Here is an 18,057-nt window from a genome sequence, read left to right on the forward strand (position 1 = left end):
TTTTTAAAAAGAAAGAAAAGAAAAAAAACAAGATAATGATTTACTCATCTTATATGCCAACCAATTATATCAAGTATTTTCAAAATGTTTTGACTTCAAAAATTTGGGGGGAAATTATTTGAACCCTAATTTCTTTAAAATGCTAGAAAGGCATATCAAAATTTTATTTATTTAAGAATAGTAATGATAGGTACTACATATATATTATACACCAAAGAATAACGTAGAGAAATTTAAAAACATATAGATGAATAATAAATGTCACTTATTTGTAAAGTTTTACCAAAAGATCAGCAGTTTCTGAACTATCTGAAGTAATATCAAATTCAAAGACCATTTTTCTCTTTTTATTATTTTCTTCAATGGATAAATTCTGATTTTCTCTTTGCTGTGTTTTGACTTTTGTTGGTGTCTTCACTGTATATGCCTATGCAAAAAAAAAAACAATACATTACCACATAAATATATATATATATTATTTTAAACAAACAAATAATTTCAAGGCAATTTGAATTCTTACCAGTCAAGAAATATCCATCATTACAGATACGTATATGAGGCAAAAGTTCGGGTAAGAATGTAAAATGTATATTTTGAAACTAGAAATCTGAGAACTTTCTTCAAAATTTAGAATAGATTTTCTTTGTTCCTCCCTTCAACTAAGAAAGAAAATAATAGCAAAGAGTGACAGAGAAACAGAGACAGACTCCAACTTTAGCAGTGAACAATCTTAACAGTGATTTGAATTTTTCCAACCCCATGACTAGAACAAAGAACTGCATGAGCTTTGCTCTCTCAACAAAAATCCTCACTGCTTTATGAGAAAATGTTGGCTTCTATTTTCTTGATAAAGTAATTCAAAAATAGCCAATACTGTTTTGTTCTTCCATATAATTTTAAAAAATAAAGTCAAGGGTGTCAGTGAAAATGGCAAAATAAGAACTTAGAAAAATTCACTTCTCTATGAAGGCAAAAATACAGAAATAACTTTTTGATAACTCTGTAAATAAACTAAAAGCTTCCAACAACCAGGAAAGCGTTTATTCAAGAACCACGGCTAAATCAAAGTAAGAAAATGAGCTTTGCTGCATTTTTAACTTTCCCTACTTTCATTCTCAATTCTCCAGGTCTGTAGCAGCCTTAAAAAATAGGCCATTCTCAGTGCAACCTGGCAGACAACAAAGAGAGAAGAGAGTTAGAGGTTTTTTTCAGTTTCATCCTCAAAGACTGTCATTATTTGACTATCTGATAGTTCCTTGGAAGAGTCACCTTTTAAGACTGCCTATATTTGACCTAACTTGAACTTTATCTAGCATATAATTTCTTCTCCTACAAGGAAAAGAAAGCATTTCTCAAAAACAATTACAGGCAAGGGTTTTAATTTTACAACTACCTAAGGCAGTGATTAATAGGTACGGTAATAACAGACTACTCAACAACTTGAAAGGAAATCTGATGAAGATATCCAGAGGGGTTTTGAAAAGCTGGCATATTCCTGAGGGAAAAAAGGCCAAGTGCAGTTATAGAGGTAGGTTGTATAACATAAACCTCAGGGTACCACAAAGAAAATACTTTTAAAATACACAGAAACAGAAATGAAAAAATGTGGTCAGACACACCACAAAAGGTCAACTATACAGAAAAGGAGATTGTAAATAAAGGAAAAGAGAGACAAAAAATTTATAGAACATCTAGACAGAAGATCAATAAAAAAACAGAGAACTTGAATAATATAAATGAACTAGACCTAAAAGACAGTTAAAGAACACTATACCCTATAACAGCAATATATATTCTTCTCAAGTGCACATGGATCATTCTCCAGGATAGACAATATGTTGGGTCACCAAAGAAGTCTCAAAAAATTTTAAAGATTGAAATTATATAAATCATCTTCACTGAACAAAATGGAATGAAAATGGAAATCAGTATCAGGTGGAAAATAGAAAAACTGGCAAGTATATGAAAGTTGAATAATACTCTAAAAAAATCAGTGGGTCAAAGAAGAAACTGAAAGGGAAATCAGTAAATATCTTAAGACAAATGAAAATGATAACACAACATATCAAAACTTATGGAAGGCAGTGCTGAGAGGGAAATTTATAGCCCAAACACTTATGATGAAAAAGAAGAGCTAAAATCAAAGACTTAACTGTGCACCAGAAGGAACTAGAAAAAGAACAGCAAAATAACCCCAAAGCAAGCAGAAGTAAAGAAACAACAAAGATTAGAGCAAAAATAAATGAAATTGGGAACAAAAATTAGAATTCAAAAAGTTGGTCCTTTGAAAAAATCAATAAAATTAAAAAATGCTTAGCTATACTTACAAAGAAAAAAAGAGAAATACAAATAAATAAAATCAGAGAGGGGTAACATTACTACTGACCCCACAGAAATAAAAATGATCATAAGAGGATATTATGAACAACTGTATGCCAACAAACTAGACAACCTAGATGAAATGGAGAAATTCCTAGAAACACACAAACAATCTACACTCTATAATATAAACAATCTACACTATATAATAGAAATAGAAGACCTCAACAGATAAACCTCTCTCAACAAAGTAAAGCATGGAACCAGATGGCTTCAGAGCTGAATTCCACCAATCATTCCAGGAAGAATGAATACCAATCTGTTCAAACTTTTCCAAAAAAACTGAAGAAAGAGGCTACTACATAACTCACTCTTTAGGGCCAATATCACCCTAATACCAAAGCCAGATAAAGATACTAGAAGAAACTAACAGACCAACTTCTTTTATAAATATAGACATAAAAATCCTCAACAAAACATTTGCAAATTGAATCCAACAGCACATTTAAAGAATTATACACCATGATCAGCTGGGGGTTATTTCAGGTATGCAAGTGTTCTTCAACATAAGAAAAATCAATTAATGTAATATACCATCTTAACAAAAGGATAAAACACACAATTTATCCCCATTGATGCAGAAAAGGCATTTGACAAAATCCAGCATCTTTTCTTGATAAAAACAGAAAAATAGAAATATAGGAAACGTCTACAACACAATAAAGGATATTGTTTTGATTTGCAAATTCTGCCAGCATGAAATGTACAGAAATGGGTTGGTTTTTACAAAGAGGATTTATTAGGTTGTAAGAAAATGTCCAAATGAAGGCATCAATAAGAAGAAAACTTCACTCAAGAAAGGCCAATCATATTCGGGGTTTCTCTGTCATGTGGGAAGGTACTTGATGTTTGCTGGCCCTTCTCTCTTAGATTGGTTTCCAAAATGGCTCTCTCAGCAACTTGGGTCCTTCTGGCCTCTCCTGGGGCATTTCTATCTCTAAGCATCTGTGAGTCCTCACTTAACTCCTCTGGGACAAACTCCGGATTTCATCTCTTAGCTTAGTATCTCCTGGGGCATTTTCTGTCTCCAAGCATCTTTCACTTGGTTTCATCTCTCTGTTCTCTGCATCAGCTCTGTGCTCTCACTACCTTTTATTCTCGTCATAGAGAATTCCAGTAAAAGGATTAAGACCAACCTTGAATGGGCAGGGTCATACCTCCATGGAAACAACTAATCAAAAGGTCCCACCCAACAAATAAGTCGGCGCCCAAAAGATTGGATTAAAAGAACATGAATTTTCTGGGGTACATAATAGTTTCAAATCAGTACATTTTATCCTCTGGACCCCAAAAAAGACATGTTCTTTCGTTATACAAAATACATGCATTTCATCACAATATCACAAAAGCCTTATATCATTTCAGTACAATACAAATAAAATACAAAGTTAAAAACAGTACAAAGTCTCATCAAAATCAGCAACAGGTATGGTCTGTCCTGAGGTAAAATTCTCCTCAGCTGTGGATCTGTGAAACTCAAAACAAGTTATCTGCTTTTAATATACAAAGAAGGGACGGTCACAGGATAATTGTCCCCTTTGCCACAGAAAGAAATTGAAAGGAAAACGGGTCACCAGACCCAAAAGTTCTGAAAACCTACAAGGCAAACTTCATTAGATTTTTTTTTTTTTTTTTTTTTTGGCATGGGCAGGCTCTGGGAATCAAACCCAGGTCTCTGGCATGGCAGGTGAGAGTTTTGCCACTGAACCACCATGGCACTGCACCTGAGCCACCATTGTACCACTCAAACTTCATTAGATTTTAAGGTGTGTGAATCATTTATAGATGATGTTTTATTCTTGGGGCTTGATAGAGTATCAGTCCCACAATTTCCAAGGACTTATGCAGCAACCCTGCTCTTTTCAATCACTGGAGTGAGGACTGTAATATTTAGGAGCTCTGGGGAGACCTCCTTGTTCTCAGCTCCACCCTTCCCAAGCAGCTAGGTGGCACCCAGACTTTCTGCCATCTCTGGGGCACACACGCAATACTTCAGAACAGTGGGGTGGTTGTCAGGCCCTACCCAATCCCCAGGGAATGTGCTCCACCCTCTCTGAGGCCTGAGGGGGCAACACTCTTCCCAAGTAATGAAACGGAAGATCTGCCCTCTGCCTCCTGGGCAACCTCATCCTCTTCACATGTGTGAACAGATTTGCATTCCTGACCCAAGATTTCTTGGCTCTGGAGATTTCCTTAGCTTCCATGGATCTGCCTTTAAAGTCATTTTTCCTTCATCTGTCCCTTTCAAACCAGATCATCAGTGGTTCCATTCATACAGACCTTGTAAAAAATTTGTTGGTTTGGCATGCAGCATACAGGGGTCAAAACCATCAAAAAATAGGACCTTCCATAACTCCTTTATGGATAACTTCATCTCAAATCCTGGCTTGTCCTGACATGGATGACTGGTTCCATGCTTGCTTAAATCTTCATAGGCACTATCTTCTGGCAGCAATTTTCTGGAAGCCCAGAATTTTTCAGATCATCTACTTCTGATTTCATTATACCAAGAGTTCAGTTCTCAGCTTATACCTTTCCTTTTGCATTTTGCTATAACCTGCAAGGAGAAGCTAGCCTAAATTTTCTACATTTGGTTTGGAAATTTACTCAGCTAGATATCCAAGCTTGTTGCTTTCAAATTCTGTCTTCCATCCAACACCAGCAGTCAATTTTGCCAAATTCTTTGCCACTTTAAAACAAGGGTCACTTTTCTTCCCGTTTGCAATGACACATTCATCACTTCTGTCTAAAGCCTCATTGGAGGTATCTTTAGAGTCCACATTTCTAGCAACAGTCTGTTCAAAGCAATTCAGGCCTTTTCAATCAAACTCCTCACAATTCTTACAGCCCCTCATCCATTTATAAAGCCATTCCAGAATTTTTGGCATTTACAAACTGCAGCACCCCACTTTTCTGGTACAAAAATATATTTTGGGTTGCTAATGCTTTTGGAATGCAATACACCAGAAATGGAATGGTTTTTACAAGAGGGATTTATTAGGATACACGGTCATAGTTCTAAGGCCATGAAAATGTCCAAATGAAAGCATCAATAAAAGGATACCTTCACTCAGGAAAGGCTGATCATGTCCAGGGTCTCTCTGTCACAAAGGAAGACACAGGGTGCCTCTTTTCTCCTGAATTGGATTCCAAAATGGCTCTCTCAGCTACTTGGGTCTTCTGGCTTCTTCTGGGGGCATTTTCCCTCCTAAGTATCTGTGGGTCCTCTCTTAGTTTCTCTGGGGCAAAATCTGGATTTCATCTCTTAGCTTAGCATCTCCTGGGACATTTTCTGTCTCCAAACATCCTTCACTGGTTTCATCTCTCTGCTCTCTGTATCAGCTCTGAGCTCATACTATGTTTTCTGCCTTTCATTCTCTTCATAGATGTGCCAGTTGGAAGCTTTTATGTACCCCAGAAAAGCCATGTCCTTTTATCCTGATCCAAGCTTCCGGGGATAGCCATGTTTCTTTTCTCTTAATTCAATATTATGGGGTGGAAACTTTGATTGGATTGTTTCCATGGAGATGTGACATACACAATTGTGGATGAGGCCTTTTGATTAGATGAAGATATGAATTCACCCATTCAAGGTGGGCCTTGATTCATTTACTGGGAGACATTTTGGAATTGCTTCAGAACTGACAAAGATGCAGGCATCTTGGAGTAGTTTGGAGTGCTGACAGAGAGAGCAGACATTACCACGCGCCTTCCCATGAGATGCTAAGCAAGCCAGAACCCAGAGTTGTGTCCTGTAGGAACTAATGAAGGCCCACAGATGCTTAGAGAGGAAACTACTGGCATCAGAAACTGGAAGCAATGGAACCAGGAACAAGGACCAGCAGATGCCAGCCATGTGCCTTCCCATGTGACAGATATCGGCCTTTCTTGAGTCAAGGTATCTTTATTGGATACCTTAGATTGGACATTTTATGGCCTTAAAACTGTAAACTTTTAATTTAAGCTATTCCTTTTTAAAAACCATTCCATTTCTGGTATATTGTATTCTGGCAGCATTTAGCAAACCAATACAATAGAGGACTCCAATTAAGACCCACCTTCAATGGGTGGGGTCACATCTCCATGGAACAACCTAATTAAAACGTTCCACCCAACAATAAGTCTGTCCCCACAAGATTAGATTAAAAGATCATGGCTTTTCTGGGGTACATAACAATTTCAAACAAGCATAACCATACATGATAAACCCAGAGCTAACATCATACTCAAGGGTGAAAGACTGAAAGTTTTCCCTCTAAGATCTAATAAAAAGACAAGGATGCCCACTGTGACCATACTTTTCAACATTTACTGAAATTTCTAGCCAGAGCAGTTAGTCAAGTAAAAAATAAAAGGCACCCAGATTGGAAAGGAAGAAGTAAAACTTTTACTATTCGCACATGATATGATCCTAATATATAGGAATTCCCAAATAACTACAACAAAGCTACTAGGGCTGATAAACAAATTCATCAAAGGAACAGGGTACAAGATCAATACACAAAAATCAGTAGTGTTTCTAAACAAAACTAAAGAGCAATCTGAGGAGGAAATCAAGAAAACTTCCATTTGCAATAGCAACTAAAAGAACCAAATATCTAGGAATAAATTTAACCAAGGATGTAACATAGTTGGTCACAAAAAACTACAAAACATTTTGTTAAAAGAAATCAAAGAAGACCTAAATTAATGGAAGGACAACTGTGTTCATAGACTGAAAGAGTAATTATCATTACGATGTCAATTCTACCCAAATTGATTTACAAAATCAATGCAATCTCAAACTAAATTCCAATGCCTACCTTGAAGAAATGGAAAAGTCAGTTATAATTTTTTTTGGAAGATTAAGGGGCCCCAAACAGTCAAAAAGATCTTGAGAAACAAAAACTTGGAGGACTCACACTTCCTAACTTTAAAACATTACAAAGCTACACTTGTGAAAACATCATGGTACTGGCATAAAAACAGACATATTATTGAAAGGAGCCAAATTGAGAGTTCAGAAATAAACTGGCACATTTATGGTCAATTGATTTTTGACAAGGTTTCCAAGTCCACTCAACTGAGATAGAATAGTATCTTCCATAAATGGCTGGGAGAACTGGATATCCATATCCAAAAGAATGAATGATGACTCCTATCTCATATCTTACACAATTAACTCAAAATGGATCAAAGACCTAAATATAAGAGCCAGGACCATGAAACTCCTAGAAGAAAATGTAGGGAAGCATCTTTAAGATCACATGATAGGCAGTAATTTTCTTAGACATTATACTCATTCACAAGCAAAGAAAGTAAAAAATAGATAAATGGGGCCACCTCAAAACTGAAGACTTTTGTGCTTCAAGGGATTTTGTCAAAAGGATGAAAAAGCAGCCAACTCAATGGGAGAAAATATTTAGAAGACCACATATCCAATAAAGGTTTACTATCCAGAATATATAAATAAATTCTACAACTCAACAATAAAAAGACAACCCAATTTTGGAATCAGCAAAAGACGTGAATAGACATTTTTCCATGACATGAAAAGAGGGTCAACTTCACTAGTTATTAGGGAAATGCAAGTCAAAACTTCAATGAAATATCATCTCACACCTACAGAATGGCCAGTATTAAATAAACAGGAAACTACAAGTTTTGGAGAGGATGTGGAGAAATTGGGACACTTTTTCACTGCCGGTGGGAATGCAAAATGGTACAGCCACTGTGGAGGACAGTTTGGCAGTTCTTCAGAAAGCTAAGCAGAGTTGTCTTATGACCCACTACTTGGAATATATCCAGAAGATCTGAAGGCAGGGATGTGAACAGACATTTTCACACTGATGTTCATAGCAGCATTGTTCACAATTGCCAAAAGATGAAATAACCCAAGTGTCCATCAACAGATGAATGCATAACCAAATGTGGTATTATATATATATATACAAAGGAATATTATTCAGCAGTAAAAAGAAAGTAAGTCCTGAAGCACACAACAACATGGATGAAACCTGAGGATGTAATGTTAAGTGAAATAAGGGAGACACAAAAGTAAAAATACTGTATGATCTCACCAATATGAACTAAATATAGTATGTAATCTCATAAACCTAAAATACAGAATATAGGTTACCAGATAGAATGAGGCTAAAGAATGGGAGCACTTAATATGTAAATGTTTAACTAGGTTGAACTTAAACATCTGGAAATGGATAGAGGTAATGGTAGCACGCCATTGTGAGAATAATTAACAATGCTAAATGGTGTGTGAATGTGGTGGAAGGTTAGAGTCATGTATGTCACCAGAAGGAAAGTTGGAGGTTAAAACATGGTAATGTGTAATGGTGAATTCTGTAGTGGAAAATATCTGTGCTTAGCTGTACAAATATAAAAAAATTCTTTCATGAACTAGAACAAACAAATGTAGGGCACTATTACAGAAGTTTATAATAGATGAATGTATGGGGGAAATGTACCTGTTGCCAACCATGGACTATAGTTAACAGCAATATTTTGATATTCTTTTGTCAACAGTAACACATGTACCACACTGATACTATAAGTCAATAATGGGTGTGGGGGGAAGGGGTGGGTATAAGTATACAGGAGGATTTGGTTTTTCTTTTTTATGTTTATTTCTTTTCTGGACTGATGAAAGTATTCTAAAACTGATCATAGGGTGTATGCACAACTATGTGATGATACTGTGAGCCAGTGATTGTATACTTTGGACGGCATTCTAGTTTGCTAGCTGCCAGAATGTGATATACCAGAAATAGAATGGCTTTTAAAAGGGGGACTTTATTAAGTTGCAAGTTTACAGGTCAAAGCTGTGAAAATGTCCACATTAAAGCAAGTCTATAAAAATGTCCAAATTAAGGCAAGGCTAAAGAAATGTCCAATCTAAGGCATCCAAGGAAGTTACCCTGGTTTAAGAAGGCTGATGAAGCTCAGGGTTTCTCTCTCAACTGGAAAGGTACATGGCAAACATGCTGACCTCTGCTAGCCTCCTCTCCAGGCTTGTTTCATAAAGCTCCCCCAGGGGCGTTTTCCTTCTTCATATCCAAAGATCTCTGGCTCAGTGGGATCTCATGGTTCTCATGCCTCTGTATTTCCCTCGTGGCTCTCTCCAAAATGGTTTCCTCTTTTAAAGGACTTCAGTAAACTAATCAATACCCACACCCACCTGGAGTGGGTAGAGTCACATCTCCCTCTCATCAAAGATTAATACCCACAATTGGACGTGTCACATCTCTGTAGAGATAATCTAATCAAGTTTTCAAACTATGGTGCTGAATAAGGAAGAAAAGAAATGGTTGCTCCCACAAGAGTGAATCAGGACTAAAAAATGACTTTTCCAGGGCACATAATCCTTCCAAACCAGCACAGGTGGTTTGTACGGTGTGTGACTACATCTCAATAAAATTGCACTAAAAAATTTCTCGCAACTAAACAGTCCATATATCACTTGGCCAGAGATACACATATATATCATATATCACTATAAATGTGAACTTAACTCTGTCTACAGTGTAAATTTTAATAATGTGTTCTGAAATAAAATAATCTTGAGGAAAAAACACAATGTGAAATCAAACAAATCACCACTGTTTTATGGTACATTTATGTTTATTTTAGAAGAATATAGGAAAAATCTACATTGACAAATTTTCAATAATACAAAGCATGCTTTAAGGTGAAAAAAAAACCACAATGAGATACCATTTCACACCTATTAGATTGAAAAAGTAAACTACAAGTGTTGGAGAGAACGTGGAGAAAAAGGAACACATTCACTGGTGATGGGAATGTAAAATGGTACAGCTGCTGGGGAAGATAGTTTGGCAAAACCTCAGGAAGCTAAGCATACAACTGCCATATGATCTGGCAATCCCACTACTAGGTATATACTCAGAAGAACTGAAAGCAGGGACACAGACATTTGCAAACCAATGTTCATAACATTATTCACAACTGCCAAGTAACCCAAGCATCAACCAACCGATGAATGGAAGAATAAAATCTTCTACAGGTTACCAAGGTATGGAGTGGGGATAGAAAATGGAAAGTTATGGCTTAAAATATATAGGGTTCCTATTTGGAATACTGGAAATGATTTGGTAATGGATGGTGGTAATGATAACACAATATTGTAAACAATTACTGGCACTGAAATATATATCTGCATGGTATTAAAAGGAGAAATGTTAGATAGTAAATATGTAATATATTTTTTTTAAATCATGTAACTACACTACACAGGGAACACTAAGTTAAATCACAGACTACAGTTAATAGTAAAGTTATAAAAATGTGCTATCATCAATTGTAACAAATATCCCACACCAATTGAAGGTGTTAATAATAGGGTGATATATGCGAATCCTGTATTTTATGCATGCTTGTTAAGTAAACTCCTAACTTCTACAATAAAGAAAAAGTAATAGAAACAAAAAAAGTAAAAAGAGCAATTGAGAGAATCAACAAAACCAAAAGTTATTTCACTGAAAAATCAATAAAAGTTACAAACCTTTGTCTAGACTGAAGAAGAAAAAAAAGAGGGTAAATAACTAAAATCAGAAATGAAAAGGGGGCCATTACTATCAACCCCACTGAAATGAAATCTATAAGGGGATACTATGAACAATTGTACATCAATAAATTAAACAACCAAGACGAAATGGACAAATTCCTAGAAACACCAATGACTTATACTAACTCAAGAAGGAAGAGAAGGTCCTAACAAATCAGAAACTAGTACAGAGATTGAATAAATTATCAAAAAACTTCCAAAAAAGAAGAGCCCAGGTTCACATGACTTTACAGTGAAACTGTACCAAACATTCCAAGAATGTTTAATACCAATCCTGCACAACCTCTTCCAAAAACCTGAAGATGAGGGAACACTCCCTAACTCATTTGACCAGGTCAACATCACCCTCACACCAAGGCCAGATACAGATAGCACAAAAAAAGAAAATTACAGACCGATATGTCTTATGAATACAGAAATAAAAATTCTCAACAAAATACTAGCAAGTCAAATCCAACAGCATATTAAAAGTAAGATATACTATGTTCAAGTGGGATTTATCCCTAGTATGCAAGGGAAAGTCAACATAAGAAAATTAATTAATGTAATGATGTACTACATCAATAGTTCAAAGTAAAAATAATAAATAATCATTTCAAATGATGCAGAAAAGGCATAAGGAAAAAACCAGCAAAACTTCTACAACTTCTTGGTATAAACATTCAGAATATTAGAAATAGAAAGAAATTTCCTCAACATCATAAAGGGCATTTATAAAAAATTCATAGCTAACATCAGACTTAATGGTGAAAGACTGAAAGCTTTCCTTTTAGGATCAGGAATGAGAAAAGGATGTGTCACTACTGTTACTCAACATTGTAATGGAAGTTGTAGCCAGAGCAATCAGGCAAGAAAAAGAAATAAAAGGTATCAAAATTGGAAAGGAAGAAGCAAAACTTATACTATTTGCAAATGATAAGATTCTATACACACTAAATCCTGTAAAATCCACAATACACCTCCTAAAGCTAATAAATGAACTCAACAAAATGGAGGAGTACAATATCAACACCCCAAAATAAGGAGTTTTCTATATACAATCTGAAGGGGAGATCAAGAAAAAATTATATTTACAATAGCAGTTAGAATAATCAAATATCTAGGTATAACTCTAATCAAGGACATAAAGGACTTATACAACAAACATTGCTAAAAGAAATCAATGAAGAGCTAAATAAATGGAAGGAAATTCTGTGTTCATGGACTAGAAGACTAAACATGTAATCCCAATCAAAATTCCAACAACCTCCTTTGCATAAGTTGAAAAGCCAAAAATTATATTTATATGGAATGGTAATTTATTAGCCAAATTCATACTGAAAATGAAGAACAAAGTTGGAAGACCCATATTTTCCAATCTTTAAGCTTATCACAAAGCCACAGTAATCAAATCAGCATGGTATGGGCACAAAGACAGATATACAAACCAGCAGAATAGAACTGAGACCTAAGAAATGAATTCTCACATTTATGGCCAACTGATTTTTTTTTGGGGGGGGGGGGTACATTGTCCAGGAAACAACTGATTTTTGACAAGGTGGGTGTCATGGTCAGGTTCATATGTCAACTTGGCCAAGCAGTGGTACCTGTTTGTCTGGTTGGGCAAGTACTGGCCCGTATGTTACAATGAGGACATTTCATAGAATTACATCATGATCACGTCAGCTGCATCCACAGCTGACTTCATTTGTAATCAGCCAAGGGTAGTGTCTTCTGCAATGAGTGATGTTCAATCTAATCACTGGAAGTCTTTTAAGGAGGATTCAGAAGAGACAGGCTCTCTTCTTTCTTCCTGCTTTGGCTGGTGACCTTTCTTCTGGTGATCCACTTCTGTGGAGTTCGTTCAGACCCTCCATTGGAATCGTCAGCTTCACAGCCTGCCCTGTGGATTTTGGACTCTGCGTTCCCGTGGTCACGTGAGACACTTTTACATAGTTTATATTTGCGAAGGTTCCCTGTTGATTCTGTTTCTCTAGAGAACCCTAACTAATACAGTGGGTAATAACCACTCAATTGAGAAACAATAGTCTCTTCAACAAATGGTACTAGGAAAACCGGATCTCCATTTGCAAAAGAATGAGGTGGACAACCTTTACCTCACATCATACACAAAAGTCAACTCAGTAAAGGCCAAAGATCTAAATATAAGAGCCAGAACTATAAAACTCCTAAAGAATAACATCAGGAAGCATATTTACAAACCTATGCTAGCCAATGGTTTCTTAGACTTTGCGCCCAAAGTGTAAGCAACAAAGGAAATATAGATACAAATGAGACTTCATCTAAATAAGGTGAGTCTTGATTAATTCATTGGAGTCCTTTAAAAGGGGAGACATTTTGGGGAAAACACAGTGGCTTCAAAGCTGGCAGAGATGCAGACATTTGGAGTGCCAATGGAGAGAGCAGATGCCTAGACGTGGACATTTGGAGATGTAGAGTCCAGAAGACGTTGTCATGTGCCTTCCCATGAGATGCAAAGTAAGCCAGAACCCAAAGTTGTGCCCCAGAGGAGCTAACTGAAGCCCAACAAATGATCACAGAGGAAACCACTGACATCAGAAACTGGAAGCAATGTAATCAGGAACAAGGACCAGCAGACACCAGCCACGTGTCTTCCCATGTGACAGACATTGGACTTCCTTTAGTCAGTATCTTTCTCTGGATGCCTTGGTTTGGACATTTTTATGGCCTTAGAACTGCCAACTTTTAACTTAATAAATTCCCTTTTTAAAAGCCATTCCATTTCTGGTATATTGCATTCCAGCAGTATTTAACAAACCAATACAGAGCTTGAGTTAGGGGAACTATATAGGTAAATATAAAAGACAGCGTATACACAGTTTTATCTGTAATTCTTTTCTTCTATCTGATTTTTAAAAACAAGAGCGTAAAGCAATAATTATAAAACTAGTTGATAGGTTTATAATGTTTAAATGTAATTTATATGTTAACAACAGCATAAAAGAAGGGGGAAGGAATGAAGATCTATTGGAGCAAAGTCTTTGTATATATTGAAATTAAGTTCGTATTAATCCAAATTAGATTTCTTTGAATTAAGGTGTTAACCATAATTCTCAAGGAAGTCACTAAGAAAATAAATCAAAAATATATTAAAAAGAAAAAAGGGAATTAAAATAGCACACTAGTGGGCAGGTCACTATGGCTAAGCAGGCAGAGTTCTCGCCTGCCAGGGACCTGGGTTCGATTCCCAGTGCCTGCCCATGTAAAAAATAAATAAATAAATAAATAGCATACTAGAAAACAGCTATTTAGTACAAAAGAAAGCAGTAATGGAAGAATAGAGGAACAAAAAGACATAAGACATACAGAAAACAGAAAGCAAAATGATACACATAAATTCTACCTTATTAATAATTAGGTTAAATGTAAATGGATTAACACCCCTAATCAATAGGCAGAGAATCATAGAATGGACTTTAAAAAAACCTTCATCTAACTACATGCTTTCCACAAGAGACACACTTTAGACTTCAATGGCACAAATTGTTCGAAATTAAAAGGGGAAAATACATAACATGAAAACAGTAAGGAGATGAGATTTGGAGCACTTACACTGATGTCAGACAAAATTAAGATTTTGTAATTTAGACAAAATTAAAATAATTTGTCTAAATTACATTAAGACAAAAACTGTTTCTAGAGATAGAGAAGGACATCTGCAAAATGGCTAATCTACCATGAAGACATAATTATTACAAACATATATACACCTAACAGCAGAGTCTAAAAATACAATGAAGCAAAAACTGACAGAATTGAGGGGAGGATCTGAAGGGAATACATGAAATCTCAGCTTAGTGGGGTGAAGATGAGTTGTGATACTTTCTCCCTCAACTTCTAAGACAAATGAGGTGGGAACTCCAAGAATATTTTTATAAAGACTAGGGGTACCTTCAAGAAGACGAGACTGTCATCTCTTTCCCTAGTTGGATATGAATCTAGACAGCAGATTTGCTTATCATTCTCTTTGGCTAGCTGTGCAAACAAAAAGTAAATTAGAGACAGATGAATGGTAGAGAGGAGAGAAAGGACAGAATTGGGGCCTCTTGCAGTATCACTCAGTACACTAAATTTGTAGAATTCCTCACGGGTTAAGTAGATACTATAGAAGAGAGTTAAGACTGAGCCACCTCGTTTGTGGCACATGCCCCGAGAAGAGACCTGGCTTCTAAGTAAAGAACTACAAGTAGATATATGGTAAACATAAAAGGGAGGTAACTTGGATAATACTGAAAAACATCAATTCAAAATCAGATTTCCCACATCAGAGCCTGTCCTTTGGTGAATGACCAGCAAGTGATGGAATCTATCCAAAATGCCATTAAATTGTGGACATTGATAGAACCATTACATGCTGACACCCTTTCAAAATGGAAACTTTCAAAACACTGGTTTTCTGAGTATGTGTGTGCATGCACATACATATGTGTGTGAAGCAGGAAGAGATTTTTACTTTAATATTTTAAAGAAGTATATTAAACAAAAGAAACTAAGAGTCTAAATACCCTAAGTTTTCAAACTGATACTACAACCATCTTATTTTAATTAAAAAAATATTGCTACTCTTAAGGAAATGTTAGCAACCAACCTTTGGTAATGGTATAGATAAAGTACTTTTGGCAGATGTCCACAAACAGTCTTTTTTACTTTTGGATTTTCCATTATCAGCTGATGTGAAATTTTGAGATATACTTTGTGAAGGAGTTGCTTTAGAATCAAATTTCCGATAACTATTTTCAGGAGTTTCCAATAAAGATGTCTGTGTTTTCTGTATTGAACAACAAAAGTGAATAAAACCATCATTAAATGTCATTTTAATTATTTATTTCTTTAATTAAAGTGCAGCAGCTAGTAGAAATAACACTGAAGTAAATGAGAATTTATTCAAAAATGTATTGACTGGAAAAGTTTAAATAAATTACATATAGATGCTTTGTCATTTTGCTTTCCCATTTAAGATGAAAATGACATCTGTCCCTTCTCTATCTTCAACAAAGCTGCCATGAAAACAAATAAGATATATCAACTCTTGATATGGCCAAAATCTGAGGGTTCTCTCAATAACAAATCTCAGATATGGTAGCAAAATGCCTTACCTTTGTGGTTCACTCCAAAGATCTAGAAGCCAGAGGGCAATTTATCCTCATTTTCATTCATTCTTTCTGTCTTATGTACTCATTCTTATTCTCTGTCATCCATAAAATATCCCTTTCTTATCATCAGCCTTATCCCTCCCCCCAATAAAAAGAGGGAGAGAGAAAGGAAAGTAAGGCAGTTTCAGGAAATTTTGAGAAAATGGCCATGGCTTCAATTATGAAAATAAACAAACTGACAATTTATTTTAAACATTTAAACATTATTTCAACTCAATTTTCTCACTTTACTTTCTCTCTACTTTTGTATACAGCTTCTTTCAACATCTGGCCTAGTTTTCTAGTTGCACTAGTGAAATCCTACAAGAAATTCATGATCATCACTTTCTATCTTACTACTTCCTTCATTCACCACCATCTCTATGAAAATATTCATAGGAATCAGTTATATGAAAGAATAGAGCACAAAAAAGGACTATAAGGACAATATTTCAAAAGCTTTGTGGATGAATTTGCAGTGCTATAAACATATTGGTCTACGACCAAGTATTATGCCCTTTTTGCCTGAATATTATACTATATTGTGATTTTAAATAAATCATAATTATCTCCAGGATCAAGTGTATATATAAAATAATAAAGAACCTAAATGAAATGACTCATTTCTTGCCCAGGTCTAGAAATCTGTCACTTAATAAACCCCTTTTCCAGCAGGTAGGAATTTTGGTGACATTCTTTTTTCCAGAGTTGCATTTCTATTCTTTTTCCTATGTATTCTGACTATCGTTGATGATGTAATTTTTTAAATGCAAATTTTCTTCTGCTCTCTAGATTCTTTAGGCATCATCCCCTAATCTACAAAATGTACCTGCTCTCATGGACAGTTTCCCTGCCTCACCAAACAGGCCTGATAATGGCAACTTAAAGACATTGCACCACCTTGTGGTTATGTCTGAGAACTGACATTTTTCTGATAGCCAAAGAAAAAATTCTAAAATACAGAAATATCCCTTTTCATAATACTACATGGAAACTTATGTGTTTTCCTAAAAATTAGGAAAACTTATGTGTTTTCCTACAAGTTATTATTTTCTGAATATTAAATTTCCCATTATGCATACATACATTCACTATTTTCTCTGCTGTATTTTTGTAAACACACAGTGTTTACTATACACCACACACTATTTTAAGCTCTTAACAATTATCTCATTTAATCCTTATAATAACTTTAGGAGATAAGTACCATTATTATCCCTTCATAGATGAGGAAACTGACACACGGAGAAGTAAAGTAACATTCCCAGACACAAAAATATTTGGTAACCTTGTAATAGTTCAATATTGTTGACAATAAAGTATAGCAAACAAAAGTTTAATTTTTTTCATTTCTTTTATCATTTTCTCATTATTTTCAATATATCTATCCAGACATCCAGATAAAATACAGAACACTTATCGGTCTACTTGATAACAGATACAAATAAAGGGCATATATTATTGAGTTTATATAGAAAGAGATCAAAATAACTCCAAAAGAACATGTAATACATACTTACATCATATGAAGAAATATATGTTATTTGAAACTGTTATGTACCCAGGAAAAGCCATATTTTTTATTCTAATCCAATTTTGTGGGACAGCCATGTTCTTAAATTCAATATTGTAGGGTAGGATCTCTTGAGTACGTTGTTTCCATAGAGATATGCCACATCCAATTGTGGGTGTGGCCTTTTGATTAGAAGAGATATGACTCTGCCCATTCAAAATGGCTCTTGTTTAGTTTTTTTAAAGTTCTTTAAAGAGTTCTTTAAAAGGGAAAACATTTTGGAGTTGCTTCAGAGCCAACTTAGACCCAGACATTTGGAGAAGCAGAGTTCAGCAGATGTCTCCAAGTACCTTTCCATGAGATGCTAAACAAGCCAGAACCCAGAGTTTTGCCCCAGAGGAGCTAAGTAAGACCCACAGACATTTAGAAGTTAG

General features: G+C 35.4%; 1 protein-coding gene across 4 annotated transcripts in view; it reads right to left on the reverse strand.

The window, feature by feature from the left end:
- SYCP1 (synaptonemal complex protein 1) overlaps positions 1-18,057 on the reverse strand; it is a 188,026-nt gene that overhangs the window by 4,428 nt on the left and 165,541 nt on the right. For all 4 annotated transcript variants that reach the window (XM_077119795.1, XM_077119793.1, XM_077119794.1 and 1 more), the window contains 2 exons: positions 15,567-15,746; positions 284-427 (listed from right to left, as the gene is read on the reverse strand). In XM_077119795.1, the coding sequence (XP_076975910.1) occupies positions 284-427; positions 15,567-15,746 (324 nt within the window). The remainder of the gene's footprint in view (positions 1-283; positions 428-15,566; positions 15,747-18,057) is intronic.

The sequence above is a fragment of the Tamandua tetradactyla genome, chromosome 11 (genome assembly GCF_023851605.1).
Source record: "Tamandua tetradactyla isolate mTamTet1 chromosome 11, mTamTet1.pri, whole genome shotgun sequence".
Lineage (NCBI taxonomy): Eukaryota > Metazoa > Chordata > Mammalia > Pilosa > Myrmecophagidae > Tamandua > Tamandua tetradactyla.